This window comes from Centruroides sculpturatus, unplaced genomic scaffold, assembly GCF_000671375.1.
Source record: "Centruroides sculpturatus isolate CEXI.00-Female unplaced genomic scaffold, Cexi_2.0 scaffold951, whole genome shotgun sequence".
In the NCBI taxonomy this organism is placed as follows: domain Eukaryota; kingdom Metazoa; phylum Arthropoda; class Arachnida; order Scorpiones; family Buthidae; genus Centruroides; species Centruroides sculpturatus.
In genome coordinates, this window is record NW_019385256.1 from 209,471 (window position 1) to 228,160 (window position 18,690).

The 18,690-nt window shown below is 28.2% G+C and overlaps 2 protein-coding genes across 3 annotated transcripts in view; one reads left to right on the forward strand and one right to left on the reverse strand.

Annotated features, from left to right (window-relative positions):
• Window positions 1–6,943, reverse strand: part of LOC111636790 (MAGUK p55 subfamily member 7-like) — a 112,654-nt gene extending 105,711 nt beyond the window's left edge. The window contains exon 1 of one of the 2 annotated variants that reach the window (XM_023382122.1): window positions 6,777–6,943. The gene's annotated coding sequence lies outside the window, so the exon portion shown is untranslated. Of the gene's footprint in view, window positions 1–6,464; window positions 6,744–6,776 lie in introns of those variants that run through there. The other variant, XM_023382123.1, reaches the window with a different exon arrangement.
• Window positions 6,944–7,099: 156 nt separating this feature from the next.
• The window catches only part of LOC111636788 (WW domain-containing adapter protein with coiled-coil-like), an 81,952-nt gene continuing 70,361 nt past the window's right edge, over window positions 7,100–18,690 (forward strand). The window contains exons 1-2 of the mRNA XM_023382120.1: window positions 7,100–7,265; window positions 7,469–7,502. Of these exons, the coding sequence (XP_023237888.1) occupies window positions 7,225–7,265; window positions 7,469–7,502 (75 nt within the window). The 5' untranslated portion in view covers window positions 7,100–7,224. The remainder of the gene's footprint in view (window positions 7,266–7,468; window positions 7,503–18,690) is intronic.

The window sequence follows — 18,690 nt, forward strand, 5'->3', positions numbered from 1 at the left end:
AAAAAATTGTAGGATTACTTACCGAGTGTCACCATTCGACATCGCCATTGCTCAACATTGTTTTCGTCGCGGAACAGCTCAGCAAACTGCCGCCGATTTCTAATAACTTATTTTTCTGCTAATAGTTCCTTGAACTTCGGAGACATCATTAATATAAATAATTTTAATCGCCGTTGAATAAGAAATGTTTCTTTCACAAGAAATGTATAAAATTACAGTACTGTATAAGACTTACGGTACCTAATTTACATACTGTACAGACAATAGTTAGCGTAAAATCTCCGTAGCGTGGCGCCACGCTAGACGGCAGAAATTATATATTTAATTATAATAAAGTTACAATAAGTTAATATATAATTATATATACAGTACCTAATTTATATATAATTATATGTACAGTACCTAATTTATATATAATACTGTACAGACGATAGTAATCTCTCCGTAGCGTGGCACTACGGACGGCGGGAAAGTAGTTCGGCTGCCCGATGACATTTTACGTAATTATAGGAGTTTTTTACGGGTTTTTACGGGTACTGTCGCAATTTTTTCACACTTTTATAGGAATTGTAATTATAGGGACCAAAATTATAGGGGGGTCTACTGTATTGTTAGTATTGTTACAGTAAAGTGACAGTTATAGCAAATTTATTAGGATTAATAAGCAGGTTAGAGACAAGAAACATGGAAGCAATGCAAATTAAATCTGACTGCAGCATTATTTTAATTAATTTTGTGTCATTAGCATAAGCTATTACAATTGATCTAATATGAAAGAAGTGCTAGTTGATAAAAGCAGGAAAAAAAGAGTGCTGTGAACTGATCCCCATTGAATATCATAGAAAGGTTAAAATTCTAAAAATGCATAATCATTAATTTTAACATTGTAAGTACTAAGAGCAAATAATTATTGAGCCAGACTGCAAAGATGATGTTAATATCAAACTTATTTAAAGTAGCTATTGAATTTTTATTTTTATTAATATTTATACAAATTTATAATATAAAAAATTTAATATGTCAAAAATATATTCATTAGTGTGATATCTTTTACTATATACAGCTGGTCAAAATTATAAACTCAATATAAAATGCAGTAGTTTATAAAATAGAAAGTTTTATTTTATAAAATAGCATACATATTTTAAAAATATTTTTAATGCATTTTTTATCTGAATGCGAGACTAAAATAATTAGCACAAGTAATTCCATTAACTTGTATGGTCAAAAATATAAACTGTGTACAGCTAGTAAAATAAAGGAAAGCAATAGGCCTAGGCCTACAAATATTTTTTTTCTTAGTAGTAGTTTAATAAGATGTTTATTTAGGATAAACTCGAAAATTTGGTTTGGCATTGAATCTATCAAGCTCAATAAAAGATGTGGTAATGTGAACATAATGTGAACCCCTATGCCACTTTTATTGCTTGCTACAGATGGTATTGTTACCAAGTGCCAATGTATACCAAGTGCCATGTTTCTATACATTGTACATGTGTCAATACCAAGTGCCATGCCATGCTTCTATACATTGCAGACTAGATAACTCCACAGATTTTCCACTGAGTCTGGACTTACAACTGGCCATTCCAGAACAGTAAAGGCGACTATACACAATGGGTTAATCCTTTGAGGCTGCCTGGCCTTGAGGAACTTCAGAATTTCCTATCGCTCACAAACGAAGAAAACCTCTCAGCAGAGAGTGGGGCAGCTTGCCCCGGGTGCCACTGGCAGAGAGAAGCCAAATGGTTTCCAAGAAAAACAAAATTTGTTTCTGAAGGGGGAGGGGGCGCCAATATAGTGTTGTGGCCTGGGTGCAGTTATGTTCGCTACGCCATTGTGTTTATTATTAAGCCACAGATGTTTATTGACAACAAATTCTATTAAAACTTGCGGGAAAAAAGTATGCATAGAAGTCTATGGTGTAAATAGTAGTAGTAGTGGTTTGGGTAGCACTGATCACAAAATTAATTTTTCATATAAATAATTTTTTAATGGAATTATTTCAGATCACAAAATTATTTCAAGAGAAATCTTGGGCTATAGATTATGTTAAAAAGCATCAATTATCAGCGAAAGATCAATGGCAAGTTGATTTTACTACCAAATAAATTCATGGATTAAATTTTATAGACGAATATATATTAATAATTCTCAACCACATCCGATATTAGTACAAATTGTAAACATTATTATCGCAAATTAATTTTATAATTTAATAATTAAAAAGAATTTATTAAACTTTGTCTTATTTTAAGTTGTCATCTTTTAATTTACTTGGATATTAAAACAATAAATTTTTTAAAATGTAGAAGAAAATGATAAAGAGTATCAAGATGTTTTATGAAAACGGAAGAAATGAATTGAGAAGTTTTCTAAATATTAAAATTATTTATAATTTTAATTTACTCAAGAAATTTTTGATCCGAAAATAATTTATAACCTGAAAAATTAATTTATTAGGTTATAAATAATAAAAGTTAATAAGGTTATAGAAAATAATTCTTCCAAACATTCACGAGACATTGTTCTCACACACGTTTAGGTCGGCCTGCGCAGTCTGACACTGCGCCAGGAAAATCAAATGGTTTTTCAATTCTACTCAGGTGGTCGGTACAGGTCGCCGAAGCTGTTAAATTGTCCCCCATAAACTACCAAGAATTATAAAGGTCAGGCATGCATGATTACTCCTTTGAGAATTAACCTAAAGAATATGGCCGATTCTACTCAGGTGGTCGGTACAGTTCGCCGAAACTGTTAAATTTTCCCCCATACACTTCCAAGAATGACTCAAAATCAGGCATGCATGATTACTCCTTTGAGGATTAACCCATCGTGTATAGCCGCCTTAACACTGTTCTTTGTAATACACTAGTATATTGTATCAGATATATGCATGGTGAATTATCCTGTTGGAAAAGGTAATCATTTCCACTTAATATCTTTCCATGGCATAGCAATTGCTACTCTAACAACTTAACATATTTTTCAGAGTTCAGACATCCTTCTATATGAATAATGTCTGTCTGTCTGAGTACTGAAAATGCACAAAGACTTCTTTTAGGAATCAAATTATAAATTATTTTTTAACTTAATCCTTTTGAAAAGTATTCTCATCTTCAGAATAACTTTAGCTTAAAATTCATATTTAAACTGTTTTGATTTTAAATACAGTTATTATTTGGCATACAAGAAAGTCTAAAAGAACTTATTAGTAAATTTGATTATATTTCTATATGTGTTTATGTACAAAAATTTTCAATAAAGTAACAATTAAATAAATAAATTATCAAATAAATTAAGTTTTAATTTTTTTAATTTGAGAATGTTAAGTCTTTTCAGATTTTAATACCATTATACTGTACTTATTTTTCCTTTATACTTTTTATTGGTATTTTTTTAATACAAACTTTATGATTTACATTAATTAATACATCTAATGTTTATATAATGAATTACATAAATTTAAATTTTTTATTTATGAATAAAGATTTGTTTTTGCAGTAAAACGATGTAAAATGCAGTAAACACTAAATGTCACTATAGACTTTTGTGATATAGAATCCTTCCCACTAGCATGGAGTTAATATAAGAGCTATAATCTTACACCCCTCTCTCCCTTTCCGCTCTCTCATGTCACCCCTCTTAACTCATGTATGGAAATCCACATTTTAACAGTTGCAGTGGTCACATAGTCTGAACATGACCATTTAACATTATCAAAAATGTTAGCTGTCTTACATTTTTGTCCTGGATATTGGTATATTTTGCCTTTATTTGATAAAAAAAAAAACAATTAAAAAGTACAGAAACCTATGTTTGATTCAAATTAGGTTTAATAAATTTAAATCTGTTCTGCTTTACAAGATTCAATGATTAAACTATAGTTCCTTTTAACTTATATGTACAGAACAAATTTAAAGATAATTATCCACAATAAGCAAAATGATTTATTATTGAATATAGCAATGTTTTTAAAGATAATGTTCGAAACATTTATATCATCTTTATTATGTCTTGATTACAAAAAAGTGGTTTAGCATTACTTAATTACAACACGTTAATGAAGGATTAATTTATCATTTATGTATTGCTTAAATGCAATTATCTATACTACTACATAAAGAGACAACGTATTTTTCGTTTGTGACCACTAACCGTGAAAACTACTAAACCAATCGTTACCAAATTTTAACTGTAGCATCTTTATGACCCCTGGAATGTTTATCACTAATCAAACCTGCAGATTTTTTGTTAAACATTCATATAAATTAAAAGATATCATCTAGGGTTAAGGCTTTTATGTCCAACAGATGGCGCTACGAGTATGACGCCCTAAGTTTGCTTTTCTGTGAGGATGAACTAAAGCAGATCATCTTCTATCTATCTATATAAATAAAAATGTATTGTTCGTTTGTTCCTACCAATTCCTTTGAAATTTTCACACAACGCTGCATTCGAATATGCACGTGTTTTTATATAATATACATGTCGAAATTCCTCCCACTGGGGGGAGATGAACAGGATTAAGGTTTACCGTAAAGAACTCTGCTTCTATTTCTACTATTTTAGATGCGGTGTTTTGCGTTTTTGATTGCGTTTTAATAGGGTATGTCAACAGAATATACACTAAAAAGGGATTTTTCGATATTCCCCCCGTGGGGAGAGGGACAGGATTAAGGCTTACCTTGAAGAACTTGGCTTCTATTATACTATTTTATATGCGGGTTTTTGCGTTTTTGATTGCATTTTAATAGGGTACGACAAGAGAATGTACACTAAGAAGAAATTTTTCGAAAAATTCCCCCCTCCCACACGGGGGAAGTGTTATACATTTATAATAGATACATTTTGAGCCACAACAACACGTGGCGGGGTCTGCTAGTAAAATATAATCTTTAATCATGAAATAATCTTTATTTCTTTATTCACAGCTTTCTCTGAATATTGATTTTACAAGGAGACTCTACAGCTTTGGGGAAACGGATTTTGATGATCTTTGGTGTAGAGTGTACTACCATGTGAGTGTACTACCTGTAAAATACTAAAGTGCAACACTCAAATATAATCGAGAAAAATGAACTTAATTTATTGAAGCAATATTATATAATTACACATCATTATCAGATGTACAGTACATGGTCCTGAATGATACTTATAGTAAAAACATTCAAAACAAAAATTTTGTCTACACCAAGAACAACAAATAAATGCTGCTTTTTTACAATTGCAAGATATTTGTAAATGGTCTGATGAGAAACACACTTCATTTACATTTGTAAAAAACTTTCTGATATCAGAGTTCACTGGCATACCAAGGATATTTTATCATGTCATAAAATATTGATGCTAATAATTGATGATGGATAATTGAATGTTTTTTCAGGCAATCCTTTCGAGAATGAATTTCATAATTTTTGTCCAGTATTTCAGCATTATTTTGTAATCGTTTAATGAAATTTTTTATTTGTCTATAAAAATAGATATCACATGGTTGAACTAACAGTACATTTTGATGATATAATTTTAGTTGTGCATGTAGGCATTTTTTCGTCATCTTGGAATACTTCATAATACAATTCTGCTTTTGTTTGTCCTGTCCATGAGTCAATGAGTAAAAGAAATTTATTCTTCTGAATGCAAGCGTACGAGTCAGGAGCGTTACCACTCATGCCACAGCACACTCAAGCAAAAGTACATGTAACATATATATAAAGTGCTAAAGAAAACTTTTAAGTTCAGTTTTTCTCGATGATATTTGAGTGTTGCACTTTAGTATTTTACAGGTAGTACACTCACATGGTGTACTACCTCTACACTACAGATCATCAAAATCCATTTTCCCAAAGCCATAGGGTCTTCTTGTTAGTATAATATTCTTTGCAAATAGTATCAAATATATGTTTTATAATTAAAAAATCAGCGAGGTTGTGACCAATTTTCACTTTTTAGAGATGAAAACTTCGGCTGCAACCTCGCTATTAATAATATAGCTGATCTAGAATTTTAAGGTCAGTGAGAGTCATAAATGTACAGAAAAAAAAGGCGTTACCTCTAGAAACAAACACGAGCAAATCATTCTAGCCTAATGCATACCTAAAACATTATTTCATATTTGAAAAACTGATTGAAATGTCTTGTAAACAACTTAAAAATTAACTATTCAAACTATTCAAAGAATTCAAACTAATTTACTAAAAAAATGTAAACTGAACTCACTTGTAATGACTCATTCCTCATTAATAATGTCTAGTGGTAACATCTCAGATTTATATTTTACTAATTATTACAGATCTCATAATTTTTGTCGAATTTAAAAGTTTTACATTTAAAACTTTTGAATAAGCATACTTTTACTTAAATTATGATCACTCTTATTCTTTTGATTAAAATAAAGTGTTTTAAAACTGACGTAACGTTAATAAATAGCAACGTAATTACATATAAACAATTACGAAAGATACCTGATATTTAGGTAGACAGAAGTCTTGTTTTTCATTAATTCGGTTCTTGTTTTAAACCTTCTCTTAATTGAAGGTTAAAATTATACGAAAATACTCCATTTATAACACATTAAACGTAATGAAAAGTTTAAGTATGTGAAACGTGGTTTAAAATTGAAAAGCAAATGAGTCTTGCCTAACTTTGTTGTTCATTGATTCTGATTACTAACATCAAGTTTATTTTCAATCTTTTGAATAATTTAAATGCATTATTATTATAATTAAATAATATAATACTAACTTAACCCTAACTACAATAAAAATAATACACACCTTATTATGTAAAATTTTATATAAGTAGTTTTGATTTAGCCATCTGGAGAAGCCTTTATATTTTGAAAGGAAAAAATATATATATATGTATATTAAAACGAAATGAGTATTGAATACATTGAGCAAATTCTTTTTCGTCAAAATACTATTTATCAGAATCACGTGACTCGGCGTATCATCCGTCACGTGACGTATAGGAGTGCGGAATTGCGACAATCTATCCGTTAATTATTATAAATAAATTTCGCTATTTTTATCGTTTATAAATAATATTAACGATTTTTAAACGTTCCGTTAACAATGAAGAATTTATTTCTCCACTTTATAAAATATACTTAGAACCCGGATGTGTCATGGTGCATATTGGAGTGTCTAAATGATTCCGCTTCAATTTAATTTTTAAAAAGATCTCGGTGTAGTAGAGATAATAAAAATTGTTTAAGCATTAATGGTAATGCATGCAAGGAAACTCCCAAGACTCAATGATGGGTACGAGTAACTTTCAATACGATATTTCTATACGTCAATATTCAAAACGTTTCACTCTATGCACCCATTGTCGTTTGACGCCATGTTTTATGTTTGTTGTCAAATTTATACGAAATTATTTTAATATATATCAGTTTAGATTGATCTTTATCATATTATTTAATATCAGAGAGCATAAATAATCGATATTTTTTATGTTACAGGTACATCGACAGAAATCAAGCCCATCAGTATGAGGTTAGTTGGAGAGACCCTATTGGACTCTATTGAAAATAAAGTGACAGAATCAGATGATATATTATATTATTCAATTGAATTTTTAATCAATTTTAAAAAAAATTTTGTTAATGGATGAGGTAAACATGATCAGCTAAATAGGATCTTTATGGGCAAATGCTTTCTATATAGATANGAAATGTTGACAACATTTCTTTCTTCTATTTGAATACATTTGCAATTACAATTTTCTATTTATTAACTGATTTCAATTTTATTAATTTCATGTAATTTCATCAAATTATTATATGAAAGATATTAAACAAGATTTATGTAATTATAAAAATGTCTAATGATTGAAGAATATTCAAATAATTAAAAATTTATCGAACGGAAGCTGCAGTAAATTTTGGGAAACAGATTTTTGAGAAGACAGTTACAGATAGTCTATTGATTTTTTGATTGTTTTGAAAACAAAACACAGAAATCATACTACTTCTGAAGGATCGACTCAGGAAAATTAAAAAATTCTTTATGTCCCAAATAATAATTTTTCAGATTGTTATTTCTACTAAATTATAGTTTATATGAAGGCATCATTAAGAAGAAAACATATTGTGGTAGGTTTTACAAATTATGTAAACATTGTTTAAAGAGTAAACTGTGTGTTAGGTAACATTTTGCACTAAAAATAACTAGACCAAATATTGATAAAAAATTTTTTTTTTAGTATAAAAATTCATATTAAGATTTATTGGTCATGACAGCATAAACATTAAATTATTTGTAATAATTTAATGTTTATGTTAACAAATTAATGACTTCATAAAGTTATATATATTTCACATTAATTTTAAATTTTGTTTATTATTTAATTGAATTTGTTCTAATGTATTATAGGAAAGTTTAAAATAATTAACGATGAAAATATTTGCCCCATTCTTGCTATTATTATTGTTTTTAAATTTCTTGTTCATACAAAAGCTGTCTTATCTGAAAAGTTAATTGAAATTTTAAATTTAACATAATCTTAAAATTAATTTTAATGGTCTTAGTAAATTTATACTAAACTAATTTTATAATGCATTTCATATTCCAAAAAGCAACTGTATATGTTATACTGATAAAATTTCAGATCTTTCAAAATAACAGTTATTTTAAAATGCTTCTTTGAAAAGTTTCAGGTAAATGAATAATTGTCATATCAGTAATATATTCAGTTAAATTATATAATTTATATGTTTGATAGTAGAACAGCTTTATAGTAAATTATTTTTATATGTTCAGGTTTAGATCTATCTATATGCTGTTGTTTAATAATAAAGCATATATATAAACTATAAACCATTGGTAAAATTGTTTTATGTATATTATTATTATATTTATTTATTTTTGGCAAAGATCTTGTTAAAGTAATTAGTTTTGAATGGCAAAGAAGAACCAAAACTAACTATTTTAACAAGATCTTTAAATTAAATTCAACAACTTGAACTGAGTATACTTAAATAAAAACTACTCATATAACTGAAACCCATTTAGAAAAGATGATGCCTGTTAAATGATGTGGATGAATACATTTTCTTTCTTGTAGTTTTTCTTTTTAGATTTTTGTTATATGTATAGTGTTTATGAAAAATAAGTTTTCTTGAAATTTTTTAACATGTTAGTTTGCATAAAGTAATTTGACAATTTAATTTACTAATTTGTTTTTTGTATGTTTAAATTTGGATTTATATAATATAAAAAATTGAAATACTGTTTGCTGTTAAATTGACTTATATTACTATTTTTCCCAGGAATAATTTTTACAATCAATTTTAAATAATATTTTAAAAAAATGTAATTTTGGTTAAATAGTAATTTGTGTATAGACATGGTTTTTTATTGTCAATGTAGAAGCAACTTTCTTGAACATTTGAAGACATCAAATTCAAATATATTTATGTTAAAAGAATGATCTGAACACATCACTTAATTTGCCTTTACAGCAACAAATGTTTTTAGTATGCCTGAAGATGGTGAATTAGACAAAAATATTTGCATACAGTGGAACCTCTATATTCGTCATTAATTTGTTCCTAAGGATCTAACAAATATGGAATATGATGAATATAGAAACAATTTTTCTCATAATAAATAACTGATATTCAATAAATCTGTTCCCATCCTGAAAAAAGGGTACAAGAATAAAAATTATGTTGTTTGTAAAACTTTATCTTTACTGTACTAAATTAAATACAGTATAGTGGTAGAAGGGGAAAAACAGTATTATTGATATAGTATTATTGTTTAGAAGAAGACATATCAATTAAAACATTAGGCAATTCCAATTATGATAATGGGGTCTGTTTTGCCAATGATTCAGTAACACTTGATTTAATAAAGAACTTGTCTAGTGTTGTGTGTTTTTGTCTGCTTTTTAAAACTTTTCTCAAGTAGGCAATTACATTGAATGTATTTGTATTTTGGTTGACTATAGCAACATTTGGGTGCCACTTTGGAGTAATTGGAACTTGGTTTTCTCGCATTGATTATTTTTCAATAACTCAACAACACACACGACGACTGCACAAAGCAGACTGATTAACTATAGCTAGCTAGCATGGCTAGTTGATTAGCTCGGGCGTGCAACTGTAGTGCCACTTCTGATGTTAGGAATGATGATGAATACAGAAAATACTGACAAATATGGAAAAATAAAAAAGCCATCAAAATATGATGAATATCGAATATTACGAATATAGAGGTTCCACTGTATTTTTTTTCATTTCTATGCATTAGTTAAAGCAGTTTATTTTTATTTATTTGTGTGTAATTTACTCTTGAATTTTATTTAAAACTATATTAAAGAAAAAACAAGTAAAACGGCAAAGCCGTATTTGGGACAAGGACTTATGTCTTGGAGACTCACTACTAAGCAGAATCACTTTGAGGCTCAAGGTGGGTCTCGTTCTCATTCTCCAATCTTCTTTTGTATCGCTGCTTTTGGGTGTGATCATTCAAACTTTGCCGGCCACGACCATGAGGTCGTTCATGATGCATTTTCAATGAAATTAACCTATCCAATTTTGAAATTTCTCTTCATTGTGCGTCGGCCCGGGTTGAATTTTTGTTGATACATAACGAAAATTTCCCATTTTTGAAAAAAATAATTATGGCTATTGTATTGTCCGAAATTATTTTTTTTATTTTGTGCAAACAATATACAGTTTAACTCAATTATAACGTCATTGGATGTAATGACAACCCTAATATAACATCAAATTTTTATTGGTCCCAAGATTTTACTATACTAGATAATGTTAAAAAAAACCCACTTGTAACAGCATAAAACCATTTTAACGTCATATTTGAAGCACACTCAAATTTACAAAATTGATTACAAATTTTATTTAACATAGAAGAAATTACCTGTTCAGTCCTAAGGTCAGAGTTCTTAGAATGACTGTGGGTGGTACTCTCCCCCATCTGACTTCAGTGGGGTGAGGTTCTTGTTTTGCCTGTTTATAGAAGAGGGTCACCATTTTGTATTTTATTTTGACTCGGTTCTTAGTCCCCTGACTACCTATGAGTCTGGATTTTTTTTATGCACAAATGATTTGAACACCTAATACTCTGTGCCAAATATCAACTCTTGACATGTACCCCTTCATACCTCTGTGCTGGTAAGAAAATCGGGCCGTACGATTTTATAAACAAGACATAATCTTCTCAATAACAACAAAAGAGTATCAAAAATTAATTTTTAGATAAATACAATATCAGAGAATATTTTGATGTGGAATGATATTTACATACAGTATGATGAACTAAAACTGATTATCATTACTATATTTATTATTTATAATCCTATAGTTTTAATTATTATTGTGGATAAAATTAAACTGAATTTTACAATATTTATTTGATTATTGAATCTTATTAAATAATTCATTACATATTTTTATCTTGGAATATTAAAAGTTCATAATATTTTGGATAAAATGTGAAAGTTCAGTAAACATGAATGTATAAATTATGCTATAAATACAATGATATAACATTTTTTCCTCTTTATGTTTTATCTAGTGAAAATAATTACACAATTTTGTTTTGTTTTTAAGTGATTGAAATTTAAATTATTATGACAGTTATTCTCATTAAGCATGTATCATAAAATTTCAAATTTTTGTTTTTTTTTTTTATAACATATAAGATTTTATTTTAATATAAAAATAAATTTAACTGTGACTATAAAATTTTTAATTTCATAAAAATTTCACTTTTAAATTAATAAACATATACAAATTTTAAAATACAGATTGCTGAAACACAGTTTGATAATTTTTCAGTTTCATTAAAAATATTCAGATTTTAAATTAATTGAAATCTATAAATATTTGTTTTAAAATATAATATATTTTCATTTAAAAATTTTTAATTGGTATTAAAGAATGTGAGGCTATTTAAGCATAGCCTAATTAATAGTACTTTTTCCAGTTAAGATTTAATGTTAAAATAAGAGGTATGTAATAAAAATTTTGGAGATTGGATAATAATCAAATAATGTTCAGCAGATAGTTTTGAAATTTTTATTTATTTAAAAATAAAAGTGTTTAGATACTTTATTGTTACTATATAAATATGGGCTTAGTTATTTATATAAAAAGTTTTTGAAATAATTAACTCAACAATCTCTAAATCCAGTGAAGAACACAAATTTATTAAATGAACTAATGTTTTTAACTCTGTTTAAAGTCATTCTGTTCTTCATTGAATTTCGGTGTCTTTGAGTTAATTATATATTGTAAATCCAATAATTTCAGTCATTTTTGAAATAGGTAACATGGAGTAAATCTTAATTAATGCACCTTTTAAATATTGGTGAAAGATCATTACTATGGTCTATAGCAGTGTTTCTCAACCTCTATGAATCATCGCCCCCTTCAACGTAGTATCGCTTCCTTCAATAAAACCGTTATGTAGTATCGCCCCCTTTACTTCAAAATTCTGATGCCGAGGGCCAGGGCTAATGCCAAATTCGTACTGCATTGAATAGACTATTGACTAGTATAATGTTATTTGTTTAATTATTGTACGATATAATGAATAAAATATCTAATTATTCTTAATATAATGTTCTACTATATTGTCCAGAAAATTGTTTTTTGCCATCCAAAATATAAATTGTTACTAATTGCCCCCTGAACATGGAAAAATGCCCACATGGGGACGATATCACCCCCATTGAGAAACACTGGTCTATGGTGTTCCTGCCTAAATTTTCAATTGAGTCAAAACTTTTTTGTGGATCAACCATGGTCCCAAACTACTTTACACCAAATTTCAGCTATGAACTCACAAAATTGCATGTGCTGTGATGTGAAAATTATAAAACTTTCTGCAGTTTTCTTGGATAATTTGGAAAAGCCTTTGTGATTTTGATTAAATAAATATTATAATAGAATTATGTAAAGGCTATATTTTGTTATTTTTTACAGATTTTTACATGCGTATTTACTATATAAAATAAGCAAAACAACAATTGTTTGAATTTTTGTGATCCCTAGTAGAACATGTTAAAAATTGAAAAATATACTTTCTAAGAGTACAGTGTCTGGTCTATATATCTGCAAGGTATCATTAATTTCTCAGAGTTAATTTTTCCCAAAGAATATAATGGTATTTCTATTGAAAATCCACACTGTTTAAAACTGCTGCGTTATTTGGATTGAACACCAATTCACCGTCCTCTGAACTGGTGTTCAATCCGAATAACATGGCAGTTTTAAACAGTATGGAGTTTCAATGGAAATGCCATTTATTCAGTAGAGTGAAATATTGCTCTTTTAATGACAACTTTGACGTGCATGTGACAGTTAACTCCTTTGAAACTGTTTAACCAATTTAAATCATTCTTTGAATACAAATAGAATACATCTCTGTCTGGGTCATAATGCAAACAGCATTTTAAAATTAGGTCTAATTTTAAAATACTAAAATATACAATGTTAAAGTTCAAAAGATTAAGTTTATGGGTAAAGTTTGTGCCAAAGCATGCACTTGTCAAACGTTAATTGATCTTTTCAGTTACATTCAAATACATTCACTTTTCTTGGGTTTTTCTTTTTCCATTTATAATAGACAAATTATCTAAAACTTTGATGATTTTGTAATTCATAATATATTTAAACATCTCTAGAAACTTTCTAAATTAAAATTTAGGCTAAATTCTTACAAGAAATAGGCTAAATTTGAATTGACCCCAGGGTACCCCTTGTTTTCAAGTAATAAATTTTTGCCATCTTTTATGATAAACTTTGTTTTTTATTTTTCAACAATTCTTGCTTATTTGAGTTGTTAAAACATTAGAAACAAACAGATAATAGTAATCTTATTTCTTTGCATTCACAGAAGTTCTCAAAAGGCCAAATAAATTTTGAATTCCTTTGTTTTCTCTATAAACATAGTATAATGTATTCTAATGCCACAAATAGCAAAGTGTCCAGCCCACACAGGCAGACTTGGTATCCTATGGGAAATTGAATGCATACTTTTGTTAATTTTTCTCAATATCTTACCATCAAGATAAATTAAACTTTGCAGGCATATAGGTTGGTCTCTGACTATATTTTTAAGCTTTTAACAGATTCTGCAAGAGAACACAAAAATTCAAACAATTCTTGTATTGTTTGCTTCATATAAAAAAAAGTGTGTAAAAAATCTGTAAAAAAATAATGGATATACTCTTTCATAGTTGTAAAACAGTTTTTATTTGATCAAAATTCGAAGAGGCTTTTACAAGATAAATTTTTGAATTATTCCTTTATTACCTCTGCTCTAAATAAATACTCTATTTTTCTGAATGAGCCAGACTAATTGATCAGAGTACATATTTTTCTTTTTTGAACAAGGGGCTGAATTAGCTAGATCACACACTTTTTAGTTGGAGTAACTTTTCTGAAAGGGTGAAATTGAAGTGCAAATGCTATTGAATATATGTGGATGTAGAATTTTATTGCCCCCTTTATCATCTTATTAAATTTTTGTTAAAAATTAATTTTTTTTATACAAATAAATATTAATGTAAGTTAAATATTAAAAATACTAAGTATAAAAATATTTGGGTAAACACCCCAGGCTCCTTTCCAAGTTCAAAGTAGGTACCTCTCTGAGTGCTTCTGCCTCCCATAAAATGACTTGGTATTTAATTTTGCTGGAGTCTGCCTACTAAAATTATCAGGAGTTGGAGTCGAGTGTTGTTTTACCAACACTGCACCTTTGATTGCAGCACGTAAGAGTTTGGGATTTCAATGCTCTAATTTAGTATGAGGTAGTTTGGCACCAGAACTGACCCACTAAAAAATTTTGGTTCGATTTGCAGATTGAGGCCAGAACACTGTAGTCAATTCCCAGGTGTATATAGTTAAAAGTGGAATCTGGACAAGATTTCACTTTTAACTGTCCAATTGTTTCAAGGTGCATTAATTTATACATACATTTTTGTCATCCTTTTATTTGTAATATTTCTTTTGATTGATTCTGATGAAACCGTGTTGTAGTTTATCTTGCTTTTTTACAGACACACTACGGTGACATTATTTAACACTTTGCAGATTATTCACCACTTTATTCAGTTGGGACGCTATTTACAAGTCGCGTTTCAGGCATTAGCTCCTCTTCAGCCAACTAAACATTAAAATAAACCATGAGAAATTTCTTTTTCGGATGTTAACTGCNTTTTCAAATTATTTATTCATTATAAATTTTATGAATTTTATGATAGATAATACAAAACTTATTATTAACCAAAAAATAGAGCTTTTTAATATGTTCACAGTTTAAAATATTTAATAAATTTTTGCTAGAATGTTACTCTGATACAATGGTGCCTTGTACTTTGAATTCTTCGAGTTTGGATGCTAAATTTGACAAAAATTTGCTTTGCAGTTCAAATTGTGCATACAGTGAAAAAATGCAGTTTGGCACACAAAAGATTGCATTTATGCTTAAAGTCATCTCTTGCTCTCTTGTCAATAAATTCTTTGTCTTTTTTTACCTAAAAGTAAATTCTTGTATACAACAAATTTCAAAAATTCAAGAATATTTCCAATCAAAAAGTTTGAAATATGAAGCAATACATTTTTGTTTGGAATATATATCTGTTAGTAGCATTTCATATTTTAAGATGCAATCATTTTATTAAACAGATGATTGTTGTTAAAATGAATTATCTATGAATGAAGAATCAAAAAACAGAATTATTATTTGTGTAATATTAACCTATTATATGTATATATATAAGAAGATGCAAAAGTAGGTATACAGTTGTTGTTATGGAAAAAACACACAGGGAGAAAATGGGAAGAAAAAACATTTATTTTTATGTACAAATTAACCTCTTAGCTATCACCATTCTGATATGTGAATCTTTCAAAGACTTATAAGCTAAATTGTCAATTTTCAGAGGCCCATTTTTTTTGGAAATTCTTCAGAAGTAGGTCCTACTACTTGGATAAGGAACTGTTTGTGTTTAAGGTTACATGCTCACTACGTTTTGTTTGAATCAGAGATTTGAACATCTGACCCTCTATCAATGTCAAATTCTTTAAGTAGAATAAGTTGAGCTTTGTTTAATTTTTAAAATATTCAAAAACACTAGACTTAAATTTTCTTAGCCATTTTGTATGAGTTTTGACAGTAAAAATTTAGAATTAGATAACACAATGTATTTTGATATCCTTTTCAGAAGTTTAAATTCACAGTAATTAATGATATGCAAAAGAAAGATCATGAAGTAGGGAAATCATTATCGTAAAATAAGATCTTGCATTACATGATTCTCCTATAATGCAAGATAGAAGATTAGATTAAGACCCCGTAGAAGCATTAAAGTAGGTAATAAAAAAAGAACAGGTGTTGAGTTGAAAGTAAATTCATTGCTGGAGGAATTAGAATCAATGAAAATGGAACTTTGACTTCTATAGCAATGAATTTGTTTCTTACTCTACTTTGACTCCACAACTTATATAAAGAATTATTACAGTAGAGCGTCGTTTATCCAAATCAATTGGGGACTGGGGTTGTTCGGATAACTTATTTTTCGGATAACCGATTATGTACGAAAAAATATATTAACCTAACACATGTTGAAATTTTTCTCCGTTGCGTGTTGCTTTGTGTTGAATTTTCGTCGATGTTAAGCCTAATGTAAACTTTTTAAAATAATAATCATGGCTATTGTATGGTTAAAAATTATTTCTGTATTTTTTACAAACAAAATAAATATATTGAAAAATATAAAAACAAAAAAAAAATTATATTTTAGAAGTTGATCTAGTATCAAAAACGTTCGATTCAGCATAACACAGTCCTCAGAAAAATACCACACAAAAGTGACAGGCTGCCAGCTAAAACACATACACAAACATAAAAAATATTAGAGTAGCCCAAGATATAGCCAAAGATTGCAGTGCCACAGCACTAGCGAAAGTTTCAATTTCCTGACTGGAATTCTTTCAGATAACCAACGTTTCGGATAAACGACCCTCTATTGTAATTATTATCTGTGTGTAATGTGTACATTTATATAATAATAAAATATTTATCATGTGTAAGCTTTTTGTAATTAAAACAGATTTGGATATTCTCAAACTGATTTTTTTTTGAAAATGTATTATTTTCTATTTGAAAAAGTTTCTTGATTTTATTTTGTTATTATTAATAAAAGAACAACAATTTAAAATATTCTGAGTAAAAATTAATATAATGTAAATAACATTTTCTGTTTATGCATTAAAGTGTGTGAATTCTTTAATAGCTATGATTTTTACACTAAATTGAATACTCCAGCCTGTTAATAAACTAGAAAACTCTGCTTATCTGGAGTTAACAGACTTTTAGAAGTACTTTTAACTCCAGAAGGCTGGGGTCAGTATTTAGTATACTTTAAATAAGATTTACTCAACCAAAAAATATAAAAATATGTAAATTAGCATATTCAGTTTGTAAATTTTTGTAAAAGCAGAATCTACAGGTAAACTACCAACACAAAAATAAGAGTACCGATTTTATAGGCATTTTCTTCAAGTAATTTTTTATTAAGTTCTCTTTAATAATAATAATAAAATTATTATTATATATATTTTTCGTTGTTTGTGTAGATTATATACCATTTTGTTCAATTAAAAAATTGAATTTAATAGTTTTTCAAATTATTTATTCATTATAAATTTTATGAATTTTATGATAGATAATACAAAACTTATTATTAACCAAAAAATAGAGCTTTTTAATATGTTCACAGTTTAAAATATTTAATAAATTTTTGCTAGAATGTTACTCTGATACAATGGTGCCTTGTACTTTGAATTCTTCGAGTTTGGATGCTAAATTTGACAAAAATTTGCTTTGCAGTTCAAATTGTGCATACAGTGAAAAAATGCAGTTTGGCACACAAAAGATTGCATTTATGCTTAAAGTCATCTCTTGCTCTCTTGTTGTGTTATAGTCTGGAAAGAATCAACTTGGGTATTAACCAATGAGCATAAGCCACTGATTGCTAAGTTGTAGTAAGTTACTTCCTGTTTCTTCCTTATTTGTTAAAAATGTCACTTCGTTATAAAGAGTGCCATGGAAGCTTCAGTCTGGTATTGGAATAGAGGAAGTTTGCTATAGTTGTTAAATGTGTGATTTTTACAGTTAATGTTTGTTATAAAAAATTAACACAATTAATTAATGGAAAAGTTGTTTTGCCATCTAGTGAGAATAAAATTCACATATTAAGTGAAAAGTGATGATGATATTAGGGAATGTGCTTATTGATTTAACTGAAATGACATCATGTGTGATGTTACTCTCAAGTTGATTCTTTCCATAGACATACTGTAGTATATTTTCAGTGCTTTTTTCACTTTACTTTTAGTAAAGTGAAAAAAAAGTTTATTAGTGTTTATTAGTTTATTTAGTGTTTGGTTATATATATATAATTGTGTATTATTTGTTGATTCTTAATAATTTCTTCCTGCCATTTTTCTTTGTTGGAAGGTTTTGGATTCTGTACATTTTGTATCCTTAAGTTCCAAATTTTCTGACCAGAACTTTTTAAACCACATTTGACATGTTTGATGTTAGGGAATACATAAAGAATTTGTTTACTGTCTGTACGATGTTATATTTATTTAAACTGATTTTTTTATATACAGGTAACCCCCGTATAACACGGCACTTC